Here is a 23,406-nt window from a genome sequence, read left to right on the forward strand (position 1 = left end):
TACAGCGCTAAAAATAGCGCCTGCAAAGCGCCCTGAAACAGCCGCTGCTTTGTCTCCAATGTGAAAGCCCCCGAGAGCTGTTACACTGGAGCGGTGCGCTAGTAGGACAGTAAAAAAAAACGCTGGCAAAGCGCCTCTCCAGAGGCACTTTGCGGTGGCTTTTAACCCTTTCTCGGCTGCTTGCGGGGGGTAAAACTGCCCCGCTAGTGGGCAAATAGCGACGTAAACCTGACAGTAAAGTGCTGCTAAAAATAGTGGTGCTTTACCGCCGACATACCTCCCGCCCCAGTGTGAAAGGGGCCTTACTGTTTTCATTGCAAGATATTTCCATTTCATATGTAGTGTATTTTTTATAATAATGAAAAACATGAATGCAACATAAAAACAAAATGAATCTGAATCAATTTGGATCATTCGTTATGTCGTTATGTTATTTCAGATGCTTCAAACATTGAAAGGTCCAAACTATCGCATCATGTCATCTAAATGAAATGAATGAATACAAATGAATTTGTCATTTTGTTATAATTTATTTTGGATTTGTTGAAATTTGCTACTTTTCTGATTCATCCTAATCTCCGAATACCAAAAATGCTGTCCGAATTTCAATTAGTGATGAAACAAATCGCACATGTCTTCAATACATAGATTGAAATTTTGATCCGTTAATGGCTAGCCTTACATTAGTTATAGGGACACACTGCAGGAGTAAAGGTTTTTTTACTTGGTGCTTCAGCTTTAAGGAATACCACCATAGTAAATATAGACTTGGCTATGAAGGATGAGTTTTGTCTGACTGTTTATATGTTCTCTGTCCTATAAACAGCTTTTTCCTGATATTGTCTGTATTTGACCTTTTATCACCTTGTGTTATATGTAATATACCGAAAGAGAATTGGATGTGTAATGGGAATGCCTGAAATCCTCTACTGCACTGGCTCTAACGGGTCACATCCTTGGTAACCTTTTCATCCATCCAGAGCTTACCGCAGAACTAATATGACCCTAGAACAAGCACCATGGCTTATAAGTTTCTTACATTTTATTTACTTTACATTCAAGTCAACTGACATCCTGCTGATTATTGATATTATAATGGATGAAATACATATAAACCTAAATTGATGACATTTAATTTGATTAGGCACTGTGTGTCATTCAACTGTCTTTTTTTTTTAAATAATAAAATAAGTTTTCCATATATATATACATACATATATATATATATATATATATATATATATATATATATATATATATATATATATATATATATATATATATATATATATATATATATATTTATTTATTTTTTTTGTATCTTTGCATCTCAGTGCTGCTTTTTTTTATCTACTTCCTGTTTACAAGCACCCTCTCCAATGTCAGCTGACAGGTTATTAACACAAGAGCAAGTCTGGGAAACAGTTGTCACCCCATATTTGGAAGTGCCTGAACAAGGATTTTCATGGCAGGATCACCAGCTATTTTTAGAAAATCTGCAGATTTAACCGCTTTCTGATAATAGTGGTCTCTGCGGCAGATTTGCCACAAGATCAGTTTTATCGGCGGCGGGAGAAGGGCCCCCCGACGCTTACCACAGCTGTTGGCAGCGGTGGAGGTGATCGGATCTTCTCCCTTGCTGGGTATGGAAACAAGTGAAGGAAAGATGGCTCCCACCCATCTCCATACCATTGCAGGGCGGAAGGGACGTCAAAACATCACTTCTGCCCATAACTCTTAAAGGGACATTTTTTATTTATTTTTTATTGCATTTTAGTGTAAATATGAGATCTGAGGTCTTTTTGACCCCAGGTCTCATATTTAAGAGGTGCTGTAATGATTTTTTTTCTATGACAAGGGATGTTTACATTCCTTGTAATAGGAATAAAAGTGACACCATTTAAAAAAAAAAAAGAACAGTGTAAAAATAAAAAATAAAAGGTAAATAAATCCGAAAAAAATTAAAAAAAATGTAAAGTCCCCTGTCCCGCCGAGCTCGTGTGCAGAAGAGAACGCATACGTGAGTAGAGCCCGCATATGAAAACGGTCTTCAAACCCCACATGTGAGATATCGCCGTGATCTGTAGAGCAAGAGAAATAATTATAGCCCTAGACCTCCTCTGTAACTCAAAACATGCAACCTGTAGAATTTTTTAAATGTTGCCTATGGAGATTTTTAAGGGTAAAAGTTTGTCGCTATTGCACGAGCGGGCGCAATTTTTAAGCTTGACATGTTGGGTAACAATTTACTCGGCGTAAAATTCATTTTTAACAATATTAAAAAAAATTGGGCTAACTTTACTGTTGAGTTATTTTTTAATTAAAAAAAGTGTATTTCTTCAAAAAAAATTGCGATTGTAAGACCGCTGCGCAAATATGGTGTGATAGAAAGTATTGCAACAACCTAGTAATTTTCTAGAAAAAAAACTGTTTTTAACTTGTAAACAACAAATCTCAAAAAGAGGCTCGGTCCTTAAGTGGTTAAAATGACTGAAAACTACTTTTGAAGTTACTATAAACTGGTAAGGTTGTCATGAGATTTTACTGATTGGGTTTAGATTTACTTTGATAAATTGTGTTAGGAACCTCGCGCTAAGAATTTAAAATGGCTAAATTAGGTAATTTTGTGTTGGAGCTGCTTCCCTGAAAAATGCAGCTGCTGACTTTTGAATGTTAGGGTGATAAGTGATAGGGGGTGCTAGAGAACTGGAATCCTCATATGTATATATATATATATATATATATATATATATATATATATATATATATATATATATTTATTTTTTTTGTTACATTTTATTGATATCAACTTGAGGATTCCAGTTCTCTAGCACCCCCTATCACTTATCACCCTAACTTTAGATTTTCTTTTAACAACTTAATGCCCGGAAGATTTTCCCCCTTAATGACCAGGCAATTTTTTGCGATACGACACTGTGTTGCTTTGACTGAAAATTGCGCAGTTGTACGATGCTGTACCCAAACAAAATTGACGTCCTTTTTTTCCCCAGAAATAGAGCTTTCTTTTGGTGGTATTTGATCACCTCTGCATTGTTTTTTTGTTGTGCTATAAACAAAAAAATAGAGCTACAATTTTGAAAAAAAAATACAATATTTTTTACTTTTTGCTATAATAAATTGCTCAAATAAAAAAAAAATAAAAAAATTTCTTTATCAGTTTAGACCAATATGTATTCTTCTACATGGTAAAAAAAAAAAATCGCAATAAGCATATATTGATTGGTTTGTGCAAAAGTTATCGCATCTAAAAAATAGGGGATAGATTTATAGCATTTTTATTATTATTATATTTTTTACTAGTAATGGCAACGATCAGTGATTTTTAGCGGGACTGTGACATTGCGACAGACAGATTGGACACCTAACTGACATCTTTGACACTTTTTTGGGAACCAATGATATTATTACAGTAATCAGTGCTAAAAATGTGCACTGTTATTGTACCAATAACACTGGCAAGGAAGGGGTCAACATCAGGGGCAATCAAGGGGTTAAATGTGTTCTCTGGGTGTCTCTGTGTATTACTTTTAGTGACATCAGTGACCAGGACTTATAGAGATCGTTCATCTTCATAATGGTTACACAGGCAGCAAGAAGAACCCGATAGATATTGTAATCCTCCGTTCTATCAAAAACTGATACATACAGTTATACTTTAGGTAGGTAGTGCTCAGGCTATTCAATTGATAAAAGGAAACGTGGTCATTTTTCAGCATAGTAACATGTATATAAAATCTGGAGTCACAATGGAGCTCAGCAGCCAGCAAAACCACCAAATATTTAAATATCAAATTCAGAAAATATCTAGGACATTTAACTGATATGTGATCGGTATCTATACATTATAATACTTTACAATCTTTATTGCTTTTTGTTCTGCCTTAGGGATTTAGCATCTATCTTGTTTTATTGTTTTAGTAAACCTTACAGAATGTGAATGAAACTTTTTGTGTCTGCAGGCATTTTGCCCACATGGGCCCCAGTTCCTCTGGAAACCCCTACTCTGGCAACCCTTCCTGCAAACAACTGCACAGCCTATGAACATGTCTGTAGGTCAAGCGGGAATTGCATACCCACCTCAAAGCTGTGTGACTTCAGGGAGGACTGTCTAGATGGCTCTGATGAAGCAAGCTGTGGTAAGTAAATGACACTAATGTGAATGAATCACATAAATTCTGATCTTAGAAGGGAATTTGGTCACCACCTCCTGTTTCCCTATAAAGAGTATATTTTAGACCCCTCCCCAGCATTAAAAGCTGTACCCAAAAGCATAAAACATACACTGTATTTTTAGTGAGCTAATTTATTAACTAGGTAGTGGTTTGCCTTATGGGGGATTCCCAAGAAGAAATTTGCCTAGGCCACTTTCTTGTGCAGAAGGGTCCTAAAATTATACTTTACCCAACAGTACACCTTTCCTTCTAGTGCTTGAATGGCTTGGTGGAGTAAAGTGAGCCATTAAAGCATGATGGGTCTCCTAGCAAAGTGTTGTCTTTTATGAGTGTACCAGTATCAGAATATAAGCACCAATACAGCTTACAGCTATAGCAAGTGGATGGCTAATACCTGCCTCATTTCTAAGTTTCAGAATACTGCAGCTTTGAAAATGGCAGTATGTGCGAGTGGTTCCATCCGGGAGCAAACGCCTTTCGTCGAGATGCAGCTTTTCACTGGGAAGTAGGCCAAGGAATCACTATACATCCAGGAGAAGAGAGCCATCGGCCTGTTTTAGATCATACTACGTAAGTGCCCTCATGGTGACCTAAACAAGATTGTCTTGAAATTTTGTATACCGCTGGCTCTATACCCGATGCAGTATGTCACAATATGCAGCAGCAGTAAACTTTTTAAAAACAGACCTTGAGCACCAGAGAGGCAGCAGCAGGGGGCTAAATTGTCAAACCAAGTTACAGCAAAGGAAGACTTAATGACAACGTCCCCAAATAACCTAGAGATTTGGCCATTAATGCTAATACAGCAATATAACAAGATGACAGGGCAAAGTTATATAGTGGGAGGGAGTGTTTGAATAGAACTATCCTAATGTGATTTATAGTGGGAGGTTTTAGCAAGGAATCTGGGGTTCCTGGAAGTATGCCATGAGAAAAGTCTATCATGGGTGTCAAAGAAGGATGTGTGTAGAGTCGCCTAGAGAGTGTGCCACATGCCCACATTGTATTAGCCAAAGCTAGTGCCCATCTTCATGCTGGGGCAACAAACATGAGATCGACTATAGGGCATCAGTTAGCCCTTGTACACATGGTCGGAGAATCCGTCGGAATGTGTCCTATCGGACCGTGTTGTCGGATAATCCGACTGTGTGTGGTATGCATTGGACTGATTCCATCGGAATATCCGTCGGACCCAATTTTCCAACTTGTTGGAAATATTTTCCGACCAACTGGTTCGATTGGACATACTCCGATCATGTGTAGAGAATTTTGATCGGACCAAGTGCCACGCATGCTCAGATCAAATTCCAACATCAAAGCTATTGGCTACTAGCCTGAACATAGTCCCATCGTAACGAAATTACGTCATCACGTTCTAAATGATCGAATTTTTCGACAACTTAGTCCGACCGTGTGTATGCAACAGTTTCGGACAAGATCCGAGGGACAAAATCCGACGGATTTGGTTGTCGAAATCTCCGACCGTGTGTACAGGGGCTTACAGCTCCACACTGACAAGTCTGAGAGCCCTGTTGGTTTATTTTCTTGCCATCTGTGTCCCATTGGGGGGATTTACTTTCACCTCCTGTCCTATAACTAAAACAGGAATTGAGAGGAAATCCCTGCAAATTAATAATCCCTTGGGGACCCCCAGGCCTCCAGAACTGAAGATTTCCCCTCTATTTCTTTTCTGGGGACAACACGAAATTTGGATTTTTTTTTAAACTTTTACTTTCAATGCTAATGGTAAACAGGACAAATAGAAAGGATGAATCTTCCCATTTAGCAGTTTTTAGTGCTTTGATAGACAAATACTCCTAATCATGCAACTCTGTATCCAATTGAAATTCATATATTTTTTTAGATATTGTTGTGGTGGTATGTAATAGCCATTGGGGCTTTTATTTAATTTTTTACCATGTATGAAAAAAGTTTTTTTTACATATCAAGAACAGAAAGGTAGGACATAACAAACACCCCCAAATTACCCATTTTTGGAAAGTAGACACTCGAATGTATTTTCTTTTTGTAACTGACACAATTCATTTGAAAATCAATCAATCAATGCTGTAATTTAAGTGGTTAAAGTGAGCTTATGCTTTAAAAGTCCACTAAAAGCAAGTCTTCCGTTATTAATGGAAGAAAGATCCCCGGAGTGTGAAAATGCATTGTGTTCTAAGGCTAGATGTCATGGACAAACCCAAGCGCCCCCTCAAAAACAATTTCACAACTATTTGTGGTCAGTGGCCCTTTAACTCCTTCATGATGTAGGTAAAACACATCTTGATGCCTGAACACAGTTTTACAATTCTTTCATGTGTTAGTAAAACTGTACATATCATGGCAACTATTTAGTGTATCTAGGTAAATAGTTATTTTTTTTCAGGACAAATTGGGATTTCATTTGTTGGTAGTTTTTTTTTTTTTTTCATTATCAAATGAAAATGGGCACAAAATAGTAAAAATAAATAAATAAAAAATTGAGTAAAATATAACTATATATGTTCTACCATCGAAAATCAAGCCGAAAACAAATTCTCTTTCCCTTGACAATCACAGTGATACCACATCTGTGATGTTATTTGACGTCTGTTTGCTATTGTACCTAAACACTGACACTAATTGACACTGATACAAAATTTAAAAAAAAGCTTATTTTAATCCTACCTAAAATACACTGACTCCAATCTTTGACCCTGACATCTGACTCTAGTTGAATCCTGATCTAGCTATTTAGTTATCCTTTTTACACACACACTTTTTTTGTTTGCAATTGTTCTCCTTTAGCAAGGAGAAAAATATATAGTGTATCTTTTTCTACATTCAGGAGGAGAAAAAAAAAACCCACAGGGGCGGGCTATACAGTGGCTGAAAACTGCGATAGCCAGTCAAGGCTATCACTGTGGTCAGGTGATTGGGAACTGGTACCCTTTGTTCCCGTATGTTGGTATTAGTGTGTGACAGTTCAATCCCTGTGCTGGGAATGCGCTGTGCAGCGTGCTCTCGGAACAAATACAGTACCGCATATATGCGGTCACATGGATAAAGACCCACTTCTGCCGCGTATATACTGTATGCATATGCTTGGCAGGAAGGGGTTAAACATCTCCTCCAAATCAACCCTACAATCATTGTTTATCAGTTGTATTTTAAGACCCCTTAACCACTATCATTGGTGGTTAGTAGCACTTTAACCCCCCCCACCCCTCAAAAAAACTTCAGAACATTTAATTGCACCCCTAGATGATTGGCTGCTTTAAAATGACTTAATATTTTCCCTTTCTTCTTTTCATAAACAGTTTTAGTTGCCAGACTTGCAATTTAATTATATCATTTTTGGAAACAGATTAATATTGTGAAATATTGGTACACCGTCCCCTTATATATTTTAAAATCTTATTAGAAAATTGCTGTATTATTTTACATAAACATACTTTAACTTACCATTTGACTGCAGGACGTTTAGTGAATGATTAGCAATTTATTTCTGATTAGTTTTCTGCCTTGTGGCCAGTGGTGAGAAGAAATGTTTACTCTACCATCTCATATATTAGTGTAAGCATTCTTTTCATTTTCTCCTCCTGGCTCAACGACCGAATATGCAAATAAATTCCTGATGCAGGCAGATTGTATCAATCTGATTTATAATCTGCAGCTTTAATATAATTCCTTCCCTGAACTATGGGACAATTACTAAAAGTAACTGTGACGGTTTGGCCTGCAAATGGCTGTGGTGTGGAACAGCAAAGAAGAAAATAATCTTAAAATGCTCTTGAGTTTCTGGTGTAAAATAATTTGCATAATAAAAGATAATGCACTTCCTAAAACAATCCAGACTGCACGGCCATGGGATTCGTGTGCATGCCTGTGCGTGATGACGTCACAGATCTCTGTGACGTCATCATGCACAGGCATGCTGGCATCTAGGACAACGGCCCATACAGATGTGACATCCGGCTGCGGGCCTCTCCCTGTATAGCTGTCTACAGGGTTCTGTGCTGGGACCTATCCTATTTAATTTGTTCATAAACGACCTGGAGGATGGGGTAAACAGTTCAATCGCTGTATTTGTGGACGATACTAAGCTAAGCAGGGCAATAACTTCTCCGCAGGATGTGGAAACCTTGCAAGAAGATCTGAACAAATTAATGGTGTGGGTAACTACATGGCAAATGAGGTTCAATGTAGAAAAATTTAAAAAAATGCACTTGGGTGGCAAAATTATGAATGCAATCTATACACTGGGGGGAGAACCTCTGGGGGAATCTAGGATGGAAAGGGACCTGGGGGTCCTAGTAGATGATAGGCTCAGCAAGCTGCTGCTAACAAATCAAACTGAATATTGCCATTAAAAAGGGGATCAACTCCAGAGATAAAACAATAATTCTCTTGCTCTACAAGACTCTGGTCCGGCTGCACCTAGAGTATTCTGTCCAGTTCTGGGCACCAGTCCTCAGGAAGGATGTACTGGAAATGGAGCGAGTACAAAGAAGGGCAACAAAGTTAATAAAGGGTTTGAAGGAGACGCTTGAGAGGGAATATGATTTCAATATACAAATACCATACTAGTGACCCCAAAATAGGGATAACAATTTTTCGCAGAAGAGAGTTTAACAAGACTCGTGGCCACTCACTAAAATTAGAAGAATAGCAGTTTAACCTTAAACTACGTAGAGGGTTCTTTACTGTAAGTTCGGCAATGATGTGGAAAATCCCTTCCACAGGCGGTGGTTTCAGCTATAGATAAGCACCTGAATGACCGCAACATACAGGGATATACAATGTAATACTGACATATAATCACACACATGGGTTGGACTTGATGGACTTGTGTCTTTTTTCAACCTCACCTACTATGCAACTATAGTGTCTCGGAGTTGGCCAATTAACATTGCATCTACCTAAGGGTGTCCTGGCCCTAACCGGCTCTCCCACAGTTCTTGTTAAGAGACAATAAATCTTTTATTTTCATTCAAAAACGTGACTGAGGCCCATCATATCATCTTGCATTACACCCACCAGGGCTGGACTGGGACAGAAATTTGGCCCTGGACTTCATCCAGACCGGCCCACTTACATTTTGAGTGTCCCATCAGCAGCCCCCTTACATCAGAGTGTCCCATCGGCACCCCCTTACATCAGAGTGTCCCATCGGCACCCCCCTTACATCAGAGTGTCCCATCGGCACCCCCCTTACATCAGAGTGTCCCATCGGCACCCCCCTTACATCAGAGTGTCCCATCGGCACCCCCTTACATCAGAGTGTCCCATCAGCACCCCCCTTACATCAGAGTGTCCCATCAGCACCCCCCTTACATCAGAGTGTCCCATCAGCACCCCCCTTACATCAGAGTGTCCCATCAGCACCCCCTTACATCAGAGTGTCCCATCAGCACCCCCCTTACATCAGAGTGTCCCATCAGCAGCCCCCTTACATCAGAGTGTTCCATCAGCAGCCCCCTTACATCAGAGTGTCCCATCAGCAGCCCCCTTACATCAGTGTCCCATCAGCAGCCCCCTTACATCAGAGTGTCCCATCAGCAGCCCCCTTACATCAGAGTGTCCCATCAGCAGCCCCCTTACATCAGAGTGTCCCATCAGCAGCCGCCTTACATCAGAGTGGCCCATCAGCAGCCCCCTTACATCAGAGTGGCCCACTGAGCCATCGGCCCACCGGGAAACTCCCGGTAGTTCCGATAGCCAGTACATGCCTGACACCCACCATGCCTGTTAACCCACTTTTCAAGGAAGGATGTTAGTTCTCCCTAACTCTTGAGGTCACCATCAGGCCTCTAGCAGTCCAGGAGGTCACTACATATATATTTTGTATTAAACCCCTTCATAGGCATGGGCTCCTCAACTCGGCTCTCTATTTGTTATTGCTCTTTAATGTTTGCAACTCAAGGAGTGTGAGACAAATGAAGGATGTAAAAATGTAAATCAGTTGCTTCAGTAAATAGTTAAAAGGCTTTCTGTTGTTCTGACTTTTCCTTTTCCTAAACCTCTAGATAGGAACCTCCTTTGGAAATGAACAGATGTTGGATTAAAGGTGCTATTGGGGTCCATTGCCTCAAGGTCTGAAGGTATAAAACTAATAAAAGTGCCCCTACATTTGTTCTCAGGGGTGATCCCTTGCCCATAGTGCCTTGGTGGGTCTGGGGGACCAACCTAGGCTGGACAGGAATGCGTTAAGGAGTGCACATGCTCTGCCACTACATGGCTGTAAATGCGGAGGGCATGCAGCTCAAACCATATCTAGACCACGACACAAGGAACCTGGAAAATGCTAAATAAAGACTCACTGTCTAAACTTTTAAAAGCAAATTAGGGTTCATTGTAGCTTTTTTTTTTTATTTTGCACATTGACACGTGCCAGTAAAGAATAGCAATTTGAAAATCTTGTGGTGTACTTTTGTTTGTCAATAGTAAGGCATACTGTGCCTTGTAGTGCTGACAGATTGCAGGCTGGTCATGCTTTTTGATATTATCGATCTTCTTTGAAGAGCTCTGGCCTGCAGTATGCCTGCTATGTGCATGATGGTCCAAAACATCAAAGGGAGTAGGAAACGGCCAAGCTGAAAAGAAAAGAGAAATACAATTTGTTGAGGAGGAAATTGGAGTGCTTATGCAGCACATTCTGGAAAATTAAAATACGATTTTTGGACATGCATCAAGTCGCACCTCTGGGAAAGATGAGACTGTGTGAAATTCTGCATGTTGCAAGGCAGACTAACCGCAGTGTATATAAAGAGACGCTGGGGATACAATTTCAATCTTTACCTCAAGGAAAAACAAACTGATATAGTACTGTATGGGAACGTGGGTAACAGGCGTTTTACTTGATGCAGTACATTTGAAAATTCTTCAACATTTTTCATCATGACCCTACATGCTTGTCACAGATGGCATCTCGGCTTTATTTACTGCATACATCACATTACAAATAATAAAACTTAACGTGAAAGAAATTGTTTCAAAATTACCATGTCACTATGTAAAAAAATATCAGAGACCAATCTCTAAACACAGGGCCAGATTACTGTCCTCCAAATTTTAGGAGGGGTGGACAGTGGCCAGTGGGGGCATAAAATGTCCTGGGATCACTGGGAGTAAACACTGCCCCATCATTGTATCAGTGCAAGGGGTAGTGCCCCATCATTGGTATCAGTGGGAGGAATATTGGTCCATCATTAGCATTAGTGGGCAGAATAGTGCCCCATCATTGGTATTAATGGGAGGAACAGAGCCCCATCATTAGTATTAGTGGGCAGAATAGCACCCCATTATTGGTATAAGTTAGAGGAATAATGCCACGTGGATGGTATAAGTTAGAGGAATAGTGCCCCATCATTGGTATCAGTGGGAGGAATAGTGCCCCATCATTGGAATTGGTGGGAGAAATAGAGCCCCATTATTGGTATTTGCTATCAGTGGGAAGAATTGTGCCCCATGATTGGTATCAGTGGGCGGAATAGTGCCCCATGATTGGTATCAATGGGAGGAATAGTGCCCCATTATTGATATTAGTGGGAGGAATAACGCCCCATCATTGGTATCAGTGGGATGAATAGTGTCCTATCATTGCTATTATTGGGAGGAATAGTTGGCCCATCATTGGAATTGCTGGGAGAAATAGAGCCCCATAATTGGTATTTGGTATCAGTGGGAAGAATAGTGCCCCATGATTGGTATCAGTGGGCGGAATAGTGCCCCATGATTGGTATCAATTGGCGGAATAGTGCCCCATCAATGGTATTAGTGGGGGGAATAGTGCCCCGTGATTGCTATCAGTAAACTGAATAGTGTTCCATGATTGGTATCAGTGGGAGCAATAGTGCCCCATGATTGGTATCAGGGGGAGGAATAGTGCCCCATCATTGATATTAGTGGGAGGAATAACACCCCATCATTGGTATCAGTGAAATGAATAGTGCCCCATCATTGGTATTAGTGGGAGGAATAATGCCCTATCATTGCTATTATTGGGAGGAATAGTGCCCCATCATTGGTTTTAGTGGGAGCAATAGTGCCCTATCATTGGCAATAGTGGGAGAAATAGTGCCCAATCATTGATATTAGTGGACACGATTCTGTATTCCTACTCCTGGACCTTTCTGCTGCCTTTGATACGGTTGCCCACCCGCTCTTCCTTAAAAAACTCCATGCCTTTGATCTCCATGACTGTACTCTTTGCTGGTTCTCTTCTTACTTATCCAACCACACCTTTAGCGTTTCTTACAATTCTACTTCCTCCTCTCCTCTTCTTTTCTCTGTTGGGGTCCCCCAAGGTTCTGTTCTTGAACCTCTCCTATTCTCGATCTACACCTCTTCCCTGGGTCAGCTTCCCATGGTTTCCAATACCATCTCTGTGCCCCTCAGCTCACTCCTTCAGTCTCCTCACGTATCACAAATCTATTAACAGACATATCAGTCTGGATGTCACACCACTACCTCAAACTCAACTTATCCAAAACCGAGGTCATAATGTTTCCTCCCCCGTGTTCCCCTTCCCCTGATCTCTCTGTCAGGATCGATGGCACAACCATCCACCCATCCCGCATGCCAAGGTTCTAGGTGTAATCCTGGACTCTGATCCATCATTTAGGCCCAACATCCAATCACTGTCCAAATCTTGCCACCTCAACCTCCGCAACATCTCCAAAATATGCGCGTGTCTAACCAATGACACCACAAAGTTCACTCCCTGGTCATCTCCCACCTAGACTACAGCTTTACATATGCTATCCCTCCATTGATTCCATCAAGAATGCTGCTGGCAGACTCATCCACCTTACCAACCACTTTGTGCATGCCACTCCTTTCTGCCAAACCCTCCGCTGGCTCCCGCTTACCCAACAAATTCACTGTTGTTACACACCTGGGTCGGCTGTAAGTGCATTCTCTGCGCCCCGAGCCCACCTTATTTTGAAGCCTATTATAGCCTCTGGCTCTAATCAGTGCCTCAAAAAAGCAGCCACTCCCTGTGGAATCCATGCAGCCGGCATTCCAGAAGCATGAATAGAGGGAGGCGGTGATGGTTAGGGCATGCACCCTTAATGGACGGCCATCTCTGCTGTCTGCTCTGATGTTGGAAAGTGCTGCGCAAACTGTTGGCGCTATATAAATCCTCTAATATAATAACTTGGCAGAGGTTCTATTTCCTCTCCACTCTATCCAAAACCTTACCATTTAGTGAAAAGGCAAAATAACACTAATACACAACAATAGACCAATAGGCCTCAGTATGTTTTTGTAGTTGTTGTGTACACTCTTGCTAATGTCACACTGTTCCCTTCTCCCTAAACCCAGTCCGTCTCTGTTAATTGTTGTATATCCATTTTAAAATTCAATGATTAGCTATTTCAGCCAGGCATATGTATGTGTGTTTGTTGTATGTGCAGTAAATGCCAGGTTGAGCTGCACACTCAGCATCGGTTCCTTTTAAAGAACGGACGTTGGCCAATGTTACATGATGCAGTGAATACGTGAGTGAACTTGACTGCTGAATGTTCATAAATATGGTGAATTTTTCTTTAAAGAATATTCAGCAAAAGTCTAATTTATTTCTTTATGCAGTATTTCTGCTCCATAGTTTCATACAAACTAGACAAAATTATACTCAAATGTCTGTACAAAACAAAAAACTAATAATGCATGCGTATGTGGTGAGATTCCTTAACGTTATTTTCATTTGAATCTTTAAGCCGCCTCAAGAGTAAAACAGAACTTGGATAATCTAAAAAGCAGCTCCAGGCAACAAATAAAATCAATTCATGACTCGAATTCCACTCAGTGTACCTTCAGTCTGAGTTTTAGATAGCAGCACAAGGTAAACCAGAATTTTTTAACGCAAAGTTACTTGAGCGGACTGCTGGTTGGTTTCAGCAATCCTTCCTTATGTCGCATCCTCTAGTGCAAGTGTAGTGGAGCTTTTGGAGGGAGGCTGTATAGTCAAAGTTTTAGATTTCTGTTAGGGATGGATTGGCACTCTAGTTTGCACCAAAGGGATTGGGCTGCTGGGAGGAACCATTCCTTAAGTTGGGGGTGAGAATGGTAGAGTGATAGTAGTCTGAGATGTGTACTAGGCCCGATCCTCCCACTGACCTCTGTTTAATTAGCCAAGCCCGAGTGACTCTGGGTCTTTTGCCTTGCCAGATAAATATGCCTAATAGGGATTGTAGAAAATGTAGGTAGTCTTGAGGGATAGAGATTGGTAGAGAGCAGAATGTGTACAGGAGTTGAGGGAGAGTAGTCATTTTATAGACCGCTAACCTGCCTGCCCAAGAGCATTTGTGCTTAGCGATTTGTGCAAGGGAGTTGGTATACTTCAGTTTAAAAGGTAAAGGTAAGTTAGCTTTAAATAGATTGTCTGGGTTTTTAGTCAGGGGGATGTCTAGATATGTTATGCCTGACTCTGACCACTGGAAAGGGAATTGAAGGGCTAGAAGTTTTTTTTGTGATACCATATTTACCTAGGTTAAGTATATGGGATATTGAGGAGTTCACTTTATAATATGACACTTCACTAAATTTGTTTAAGAGAACTTGGACTGAAGCTAGGGAGGAGTGGATATTTGTCAACATAAGGATAACGTTGTCAGCGAAGAGGCTCATTTTATGTGCCTTGTCGCCCCACATGAAATCCTGTGATCTGGTTGGAGGATCTGATGTGTTCTGTCAGGGATTCCATGGCTTAGTCAAAAATAAGTGGGGAAAGAGGGCAGCCCTGTTACATACCATTATGCTGAAAGTAGATGATAGCATTTCTGCTACGTAGACGTTTTCTGAAGGGACTAAGTAGAGGGCCATAATGGCTGATAGTACCCTATCTGTGAAACCAATATTGGTAAGTACAGCCTGAAGATAACCCCAAGGGACTCTGTCAAATGCCTTCTCTGCATCCAAGGGGGGGGGGGGGGGGAGCAGAGAAGGCGTTCCAGAAATCTTTGCCAAATGTGCTATATTAATTAGTTGCCTGGTGGCGTCGAAAGATTGACATCCCCTGATAAGCCATTCTGGGTCTACGAGGAAAGGAATGATGGACATTAGTCTAGTTGCTAGAATTTTTCTGTATAGTTTTCTCTCTGCATTGAGCAAAGATATCAGTCTGAAGTTCTGTGGCTTTGTTGGTTATTTTCTAGGTTTGGGGAAGGCCCCAAACATTTAGATCCTTCAACATTTCCTTGGGGAATAAAGAGGAAGAGGGAGCTTCATTGAAGAGGTCACAAAGCTTAGCTTACCTAGTAGGTTAATGGAGAGGGTCAGGAGATAAATCTGAGCAAGAAAGTCTTACTAATGGGGGATGGTTGAATAGTTATGGTATCATTTTTGAGGTTGTATAGAGACTCGTAAGTTCTAAACGCATTGGCTATCTCTTGGGGGTTAAGGATCTTGGCCTTAGAGGTGGGATGAAGGATGTATGGTATCTTGGTTTTGGTGCAGAGACCACATAGGCATAGTGCCATGCATTTGCCTGCTTTGTTGCTGGTAGAATAGGATAGGGCTTATAGTCTATGTTGTCTTTTCTGAAATTTAGAGTAATGCCGCGTACACACGATCGGATTATCCGGTGGACAATCCGCCCATGTGTGGGCTCCGGCGGACTTTTTTTCCCCAAAAGTCCGGCGGACTTAGAAAGAAGTTTTTACCCAAAATTGTCCACCGGACTCGGCAGTCCAGCGGACAATCTGCCCATCTGTGTGCTAGTCCGCCAGACTTTTGAAATGAACGGACTTGCTCAAATGGAGAAAAGACAGTTCATTTTGAACATGGCTCCAGGTAGATGGAACTAGCGAAGGACGTCAATGTCGCCGCCTCCATCGGCGAGATTGACACCTTGCTGGCTCCGTCACCTGGTATGGACTTAAAGGGGAAACCCTACGCCGAAAAAAACGGCGTGGGGGTGTCCCCCCCACAGCCAATATCATCAGACCCTTATCTGAGCACGCAGCCCGGCCGGTCAGGAAAGGGGGTGGGGACGAGTGAGCCCCCCCACACCTGAGCCGTACCAGGCCACGTGCCCTCAACATGGGGGGTGCTTTTGGGAAGGGGGTCCCGTCTACCTGGAGCCATGTTCAAAATGAACGGACATTTCTCCGTGTGTGGGCAAGTCCGTTCATTTAAAAAGTCCGGCGCACTCCCGCCATAGTCCGACGGTTTGTCCGCCAGAAAAGTCTGGTCATGTGTGGGCAGGTCCGTCGTTCGGAAAGTCCGGCAGACCTCAGCTGCAAGGTCCGGCGGGTGTTCCGCCGGAGTGGTCTACCATACTAAGGCCGGATGGTCCAATCGTGTGTACGCGGCATAAGAGGGATCTGAGTTCTTGTCTTAGGGCAAGGAGTTTTAAATTGAGGAAATGGGTAAGTGATAATTTGTTAAGGGATTCAGTAGACTCTATTTGATCGTTGATCAACTCCGTCCTTCTCTTTTTTGCTTGAGACCCCATTTTAATCAGTATTTTCCTAATGAACACTTTGAGAACCATCCACAAAGTTGCGGCTTTATCCACAAAGCCAACATTGTTCATAGAGTAGTCAACTATCTGGGACTGAAGATCGTTTGCGTAGGGGAGGGATTTCATGAGGAATGAGTTAGCCCGCCACAATTTGGTGTATAAAGGGAGGTGCTGTAGAGTTAATCGTTACGCAAACTGGAGCGTGAACATACCAAGTTATTTGTTCTATAGTTAAATTTGATATTCGTTGAAGAGTTCACTTGTCTGTCAGAAAGTAGTCAATCAGTGAGTATGAGTTAAGTGCCGTGGAGTGGAATGAGAAGTCCTTCTCTGTTGTATAATGACATCTCCACACGTCATGAAGGTTGTATTAAGCTTAACATCGGTGATGTGTATCTTAAAGAGGAAGTAAACTCTTCCACTCTGATGCTTCTTTTCATTTAGTCCATTATAATAAGTCATTATCAGACTATAGCCACTGTAATCCAGCCCAAATCACATATTACTTACTGTTTAAAGAAACTTTAAAAATCTTGTTTCCAGGGGTTAGGCAGCATCATCTTAAGTATTGCTTTCCGAGTCCACAATGGAGTGTATTTCCGCCCTTACATTGAGCACTTCCTGTACTGTTAACCAAGCATCCTTCTCAATCCAATGTTTCTATGGCAACCCTGCTTTCCTGTTCATAGCTCACTTGTTTATTTCATAGTATTTACTTGTGCTGATGTCTAATGTTTGCCTTTGTCAGACTTATCAGCTTCAGCTTACAACAATACTAAGCAAGTAAGGAGATATCTACAAGCAGTGTTCATTAGGGTTTTTTATGCTGATTTACATGGGACAAAGTTGTGGGGGAGGGTTTACAACCACTTTAAGCTTCCGTTAGATGTGTCAAGGTGGTAGTCAGGAGCAATGTTAAAGTTCCTGCAGAGGATTAGAGAGCCCTTCTGGACTTTCCTCAGTAGCTTATTTAGGAAAAAGATTTGCTGGGTGTTTGGGGTGTATAGACAGACCAGAGTGAACAAGGCAGAGTCAAGTGTACATTTCAAGATTAGGTATCGTCCTTCATGATCGGTAATAAGTTCCAGTAGTTGGAAGTCTACTGAGTTCTTGACAGCAATCAGAGCTGTATGATCTACAGCTACAGATCTTTCTGAGCTACAGACCAAGAATATGTGGAGGAAAAGTTTGTGTTGGAGTAAGGGAGTTGCAGAATTTTTTTAATGTGTCTCTTGGGCACAGACTATGTCGCAGCCTAGTTTCAGGGCAGTTTGACTGAGAGAGGCTCTTTTGGTCAGATGATTAAGGCCTTTGGTATTTATAGATGCTATCTTAATACCCATTGTGTAGTGTGGGTATGCTGTGTGGCAGAGGTACTCACAGTTAGCAGACGGTCATTGACATCGGGAGGACGGAACTCTGAAAGATTGCAAGATGGATCATTTATTGTCTGGGATGTGAAACTACACGAGACTTTGTGGTGAAGCACAGACTATGAACAAAGGGAGCAGGTGAACAAAGTGCAAAACAAATAAACAATAGAAAAACTGAGAAGCTAAGGTTGTGGGGATAGAGTTCAAGCAGGTTTAGCACTGCATCCACAAAGCATCCAGAGGGGGAGGGATGTTGCTACTTTTATAGGAGATGAGTGAGTCTTTAAAATTTGGGTCAGAAGTAGCAATTTGCTTTGTGCCAGAAGAGAGGGACTGGGCCCTGGACCTTCTGGGAGCTTGAGGGAGGATGGGGGTCAGGAATTATTCCCCATTCGTTGAGTAGGGCAAGGTCGGACTCAAGCAAGGTGATAGCGAACAATCTTCCATTCCTGTCGACAGACAATTTGGTCGGTTGGCCCCATTTGTACCCAATGTTATGATAACATAGGGCCTTGGTTATGGTATTGAGTTGGCGCCTAAGGCCCATAGTGAACTTGGATAGGTCCGCAAATATTTGGATTTATTTGTAGGGGTCTGGTAGTTTCCCCAATTAGCTGGACCTCTTTAGGATTTGGTCTTTAGTCGAGTAAAAGTTCACTCTCATGAGCCTGTCCCTCAGGACCGTCTCCGTAAGGAACAGAGGCTTTAAGATATGGTGGATGCAGTTAATGGATAGATCAATAGGCTGAAGGTCAGGGAGCAGGGTGCAAAACAAGTCTGTGGCGTATTGTGTTAGCTCCGAGGATTGCACTATTTCAGGCACCCCCTTAGCTATAAATTGTTGCATCTGGAGCGATCCTCCAGATCTGCTATTTTTTGTATGCAGCCATTGTCTTTCCTCAATACCAATACCACCAATACTTCATTAGCATCATCTTGATCATTAACTGTGGTAGGGATATCACTAACTGCATTTTCCACTGAGTTTATTTGTTCCCCTAGGCAAGAGCTCTCTATAGAAAATGTATGGGTGAAAGAAGTGAAGTCAGCATGTAAAGATTGCTGCGGGTATATTAGTATGTCCTTCAGTAGTGTATCCATGACAGGTTGATAGATATGGAAGCACACAAAGTGTTGGGTGGGATGAAGGGGGTTCCCCCTGGCTCACCAGGCCGCTAGTCGCGGTACAGTCCAGTCTCATCCTTGCTTTAGCAGGACTGGCACAAGGAGGGCTTGCTAAAGGGTATGGTGGGACGATGTAGCCCCAGGAGTCACCTCAGCAGGTGTCTGCTCATCCGGGCAGTCAGTGTAGTGACCCGGAAGCTTCTGCCTGTAGTGACGGGGGCAGAGGAGCTGGCGACATCTTTGCCGTCACCACATGAGGGCTGGAGAAAGAACTCCATACGTTTTTGCGGGTGCCTCTCCTCCTTGCTCTTCCTGGATATTCTCGGGAGGTAGGGTGGTGTGTAGCCCATGATCTATGGCTGTTTGGCCGTTGTGCTCAGGTCTCGGGCACTTTGTTCCCCCTTGATGCTTCGGAGCTCCTGTATCAGACGGCCATTCACAGTGCACGCAAACCATGCCCTCGAATGTCAAGACTTTTACAATGCCTCATGGGACGTGTAGTTCTTTAACAGCTGGAGGGCCGTTGTTTGGAGATTCCTGCTCTAGTGTGTGCTACTAGAAGTGAGAGTAGGCAAACTATAGTCTGGCCCAGGGATTAACCCAAATCACTAAATGTGGGTCAGGATTATTGGTGGGCAGGGCTGGATGACTCATCCTGGCAGCTCTCTGGTGCCTCCCCCTGTTTCTAGAATGTTGTAGAACATTCTAGAAGATAGTGGGTGGAAGCTAGGAGGGGTCACCTTAAATATTTAGGGGTCCTTAGCCAAACCCCAGTTAGGGAGCCTGGCAAGGAACTAAGGAGCCCTTAAAAAGACATATGAAATGCCAGCAGAGGAGTCGGGTGGAAGATGGAGAAGCAGTGTTGAGGAGAGGCTGCTGGTGGCCCTTGAGGGACACTTGCTGGGGAGGGGCTTTATCTCAGGCTGAAGCTCGGGAGGCTGGCCTGGAAGGATCTCACCACAGGAAGCAGTTGGGGGGCCCTAACTGGAGAGGAAGCAGAGCAAGAAAGGAGAAACAGTGAGTATATCAGCACGGGAGATGCTTCCAGAAGGTGGCCAAGGTCCTATGCACCTCTTCACTCTCTTCCCTGCCAGAGGAGTACTGCGATTTTAGCGATGTCTTTGACAAAGGCCAAGTCTGTACTTTGGCTCCACACCGGTCGTATGATTGTGCAATTGACCTTCAACCTGGTGCCATACCCCCTCGTGGCCGGGTTTACCCTTTGTCGGTCTTGGAGGATAAGGCCATGGAGGAGTATGTTGCAGACGCACGTTCTTGTGGTTTCATCTGCAAATCCTTGTCTCCTGCTGGTGCTGGTTCCTTTTTTGTGAAGAAGAAGAGTGGTGAACTGAGACCTTGTATCGATTATAGGGGTATCAATCGTTTCACGATTAAGAATGCCTATCCCATTCCGTTGATTACAGAGTTATTTGACTGCCTCAAGGGAGCAACGGTTTTTACCAAACTTGATTTGAGAGGGACATACAATCTCATCAGGATTAAATCCCCATACATACTATCAGTTTTTCTGCTGAGTTTTTCCTTCAGATTAACCAAAACCATATAATATGAGGCCAAACCTTAGGAGTTTCAATTTGTATGCAATCAGGCAGGCCCTTGCACTGCATGGTTTCGGTAAACCTGAAGGAAAAAAGCAGCAGAAAATCTGAAGTGTGTATGGGGCATAATGAGGGTGACGAGTGGAAAACTGCATTTAATACCAGATCATTTATCCACCTCGGTGCCACATCCTCACCCTATACAGGTTGAGAACCATGAGGAGTATGAAGTTCAATCCATTGTTGACTCCTGTAGGTTCCGCAGGCACATACAGTACCTGGTGCATTGCAAGGGGTCTTGGGTCTCATTCTCGGACGTACATGCCCCTGTTCTCCTCCGTGATTTCCATAGATGTTTTCCTCTCAAGCCCGGTGGTCCTCTGAGGGGGAGGGGTCATTGAGGAGGGGGTACTGTCAGGGCTGGGCTCAGCCTTTCCTTCTCTGAGCTGGCCACTCAGCTGTCGGCTAGTTGCCAGCAACTTTCTCCCAACAGTGACTCAGCTGTTGATGATCTGATCGTCAGTCCTGCCTACTTAAAGCAGTCCAGCTCACTTCATCTCTGCCTTCGCCTTTGGTCACATCTCAGAGACTTTTCTCCTGCGTTCCTGTTGAAGACTTGCTCGGCTGATGTCCCTTCTGGCTCCTGATCCTGCTTGTTGTACTACTACGTTGATCTCTGGCTCTCTGACATTGGCATTGGCTGACAACCCGATCTGGTTACTGAACTCTGGCTTTGTATTGACTACGCTTACTCTGTTTACCTTTTTATTATTATTAAACAAGTGTGATTAATTGTACTTCTGTCTCGGTCTGATTCATGGTTTCTGAAAAGAACACTTTGCATTCTCTCCTTCTTTCCACATGAAGGCACAGGTGCTTTGTGATTGGCCCAGCTGTCACATGGGGCAGGCAGGGAGGCTTATGTAGGCTTCATCTCTTTGAGATTCCCAGAAGCTGATTGCAGTTGTGATGGATGGAAGGAGAGGTAAGTATATGCTGCTGGGGATGGAAAGGTTCAGTGACCATATTACTTTTCCATGTGCAACAAAAAAGCACAAGTTCACTTTAAACTATTGCTTGTCTGACTTTTGGTCATCGCTATAGAATATTCATATGAAGCTCTGGATAAATACATAAAAAAAAAACCTTCAGTTTGCTTTACCGGCTTTCACAGTACAGCTTTTGATACGGTAAACTGTGCCAGATACAAAACTAGACAAATTTGATATATTATTATAATGTGTACGTTAAAATATGCTTTATCTCTTCCTTTTGTCACTCTCCTAAATTACAATACAGCACAAAGGATAAAAACACTGAGTGTTCTTCCCTTGTTCAAGAAAAGATGCTTAAGATCAAAATGAATTTTTTTCCAGCTATTTTTCTGAAATTGCCTCAATAGATGCATTTTATTATAAACCTGATTTTCTCGCCTTAGTGTTTTTTTTTTCTCTTCCTACATTACCGTTTGAAAAGATTTTCTAAAGCAGCTCTATTGCTCAGTTCATCAATATATATGTATAGAAATATGCCTTCATATTTGACTGCAAAGTCATTTTGTTCTTGTTTACTGCAACTTTTTTTATGTTCCTTTTTTCGTTCAGTAAATTTCCCTTGGAGATTAAAATATTGCTATAATTTAAAATAAGTAATACTGTGTACAGACGGCCATAGCTTGGATCCAACTAGACGCACAGGAGGTAGAGAAAACAAGGCTAACTTAATTAATATTAGTCTCTGTCAGCTCATGTTTTTTGCACTGGCAAGTAGTGCTGAGTCTATTGCCTGGGTTAAAACAACAGTAATGTCCGTTTTCTAGACTAATAGGCAAGGGATTGTCTAAAGCCTTGTACACACGGTCGGAGAATCCGTCGGAATGTGTCCTATCGGACCGTGTCGTCGTATAATCTGACTGTGTGTGGTATGCATCGTACTGATTCCGTCCGAATCTCCGTCGGACCCAATTTTCCAACATGTTGGAAATATTTCCCGACCAACTGGGCCGGTTGGACCTAATCCCATCATGTGTAGAGCATTTTGATCGGACCAAGTGCCACGCATGCTCAAATCAAATTCCTACACCAAAGCTATTGGCTACTAGCCTGAATGTAGTCCCATCGTAACGAAATTACGTCATCAGGTTCTGAAAGATCGGATTTTTCACCAACTTTGTCCGACCGTGTGTATGCAACAGTTTCGGACAAGATCCGACTGACAAAATCCGACGGGCAGAATCCGACGGATTTGGTTGTGGAAATCTCCGACCGTGTGTACAGGGGCTAACAAATAGCATGGATAGAATAAACCTCAAAGGGTGTGATTTTATAGGCAATAAAAGCCCAAAAAAATGTATATATATATATATATATATATATATATATATATATATATATATATATATATATATATATATATATATATATATATATAAAACTTCACATATAGAATATGTAATTGATTGTAGAAAAATTTTATTAAAAAGGTCTCATATTAATGGTACAAAACATCGTAAGAATGGTACTTTTGCACTTTGTATAAATGAAATTTGCAAACATTGCACGTTTGGCTGTTTTAGACCACGAAGTGGCAATCCCAATCTACTTGCCGATCCCATTCTACAGCTAGTAGATTAGGATTGCCGTGTTTCGTCACATATGGCGACCCATCACATCTGGCTAACCGCTGGACTGCGCATGCGCGATGCC

The 23,406-nt window shown here is 42.0% G+C and overlaps 1 protein-coding gene across 3 annotated transcripts in view; it reads left to right on the forward strand.

Annotated features, from left to right (window-relative positions):
* MALRD1 (MAM and LDL receptor class A domain containing 1) overlaps positions 1-23,406 on the forward strand; it is a 696,170-nt gene that overhangs the window by 302,367 nt on the left and 370,397 nt on the right. For all 3 annotated transcript variants that reach the window (XM_077490931.1, XM_077490932.1, XM_077490933.1), the window contains 2 exons: positions 3,981-4,157; positions 4,604-4,763. In XM_077490931.1, coding sequence (XP_077347057.1) covers positions 3,981-4,157; positions 4,604-4,763 — 337 coding nt within the window. The remainder of the gene's footprint in view (positions 1-3,980; positions 4,158-4,603; positions 4,764-23,406) is intronic.

This window comes from Lithobates pipiens, unplaced genomic scaffold, assembly GCF_037356315.1.
Source record: "Lithobates pipiens isolate NorthernLeopardFrog02 unplaced genomic scaffold, aLitPip1_a1.2 Scaffold_19, whole genome shotgun sequence".
Taxonomy (NCBI): Eukaryota; Metazoa; Chordata; class Amphibia; order Anura; family Ranidae; genus Lithobates; species Lithobates pipiens.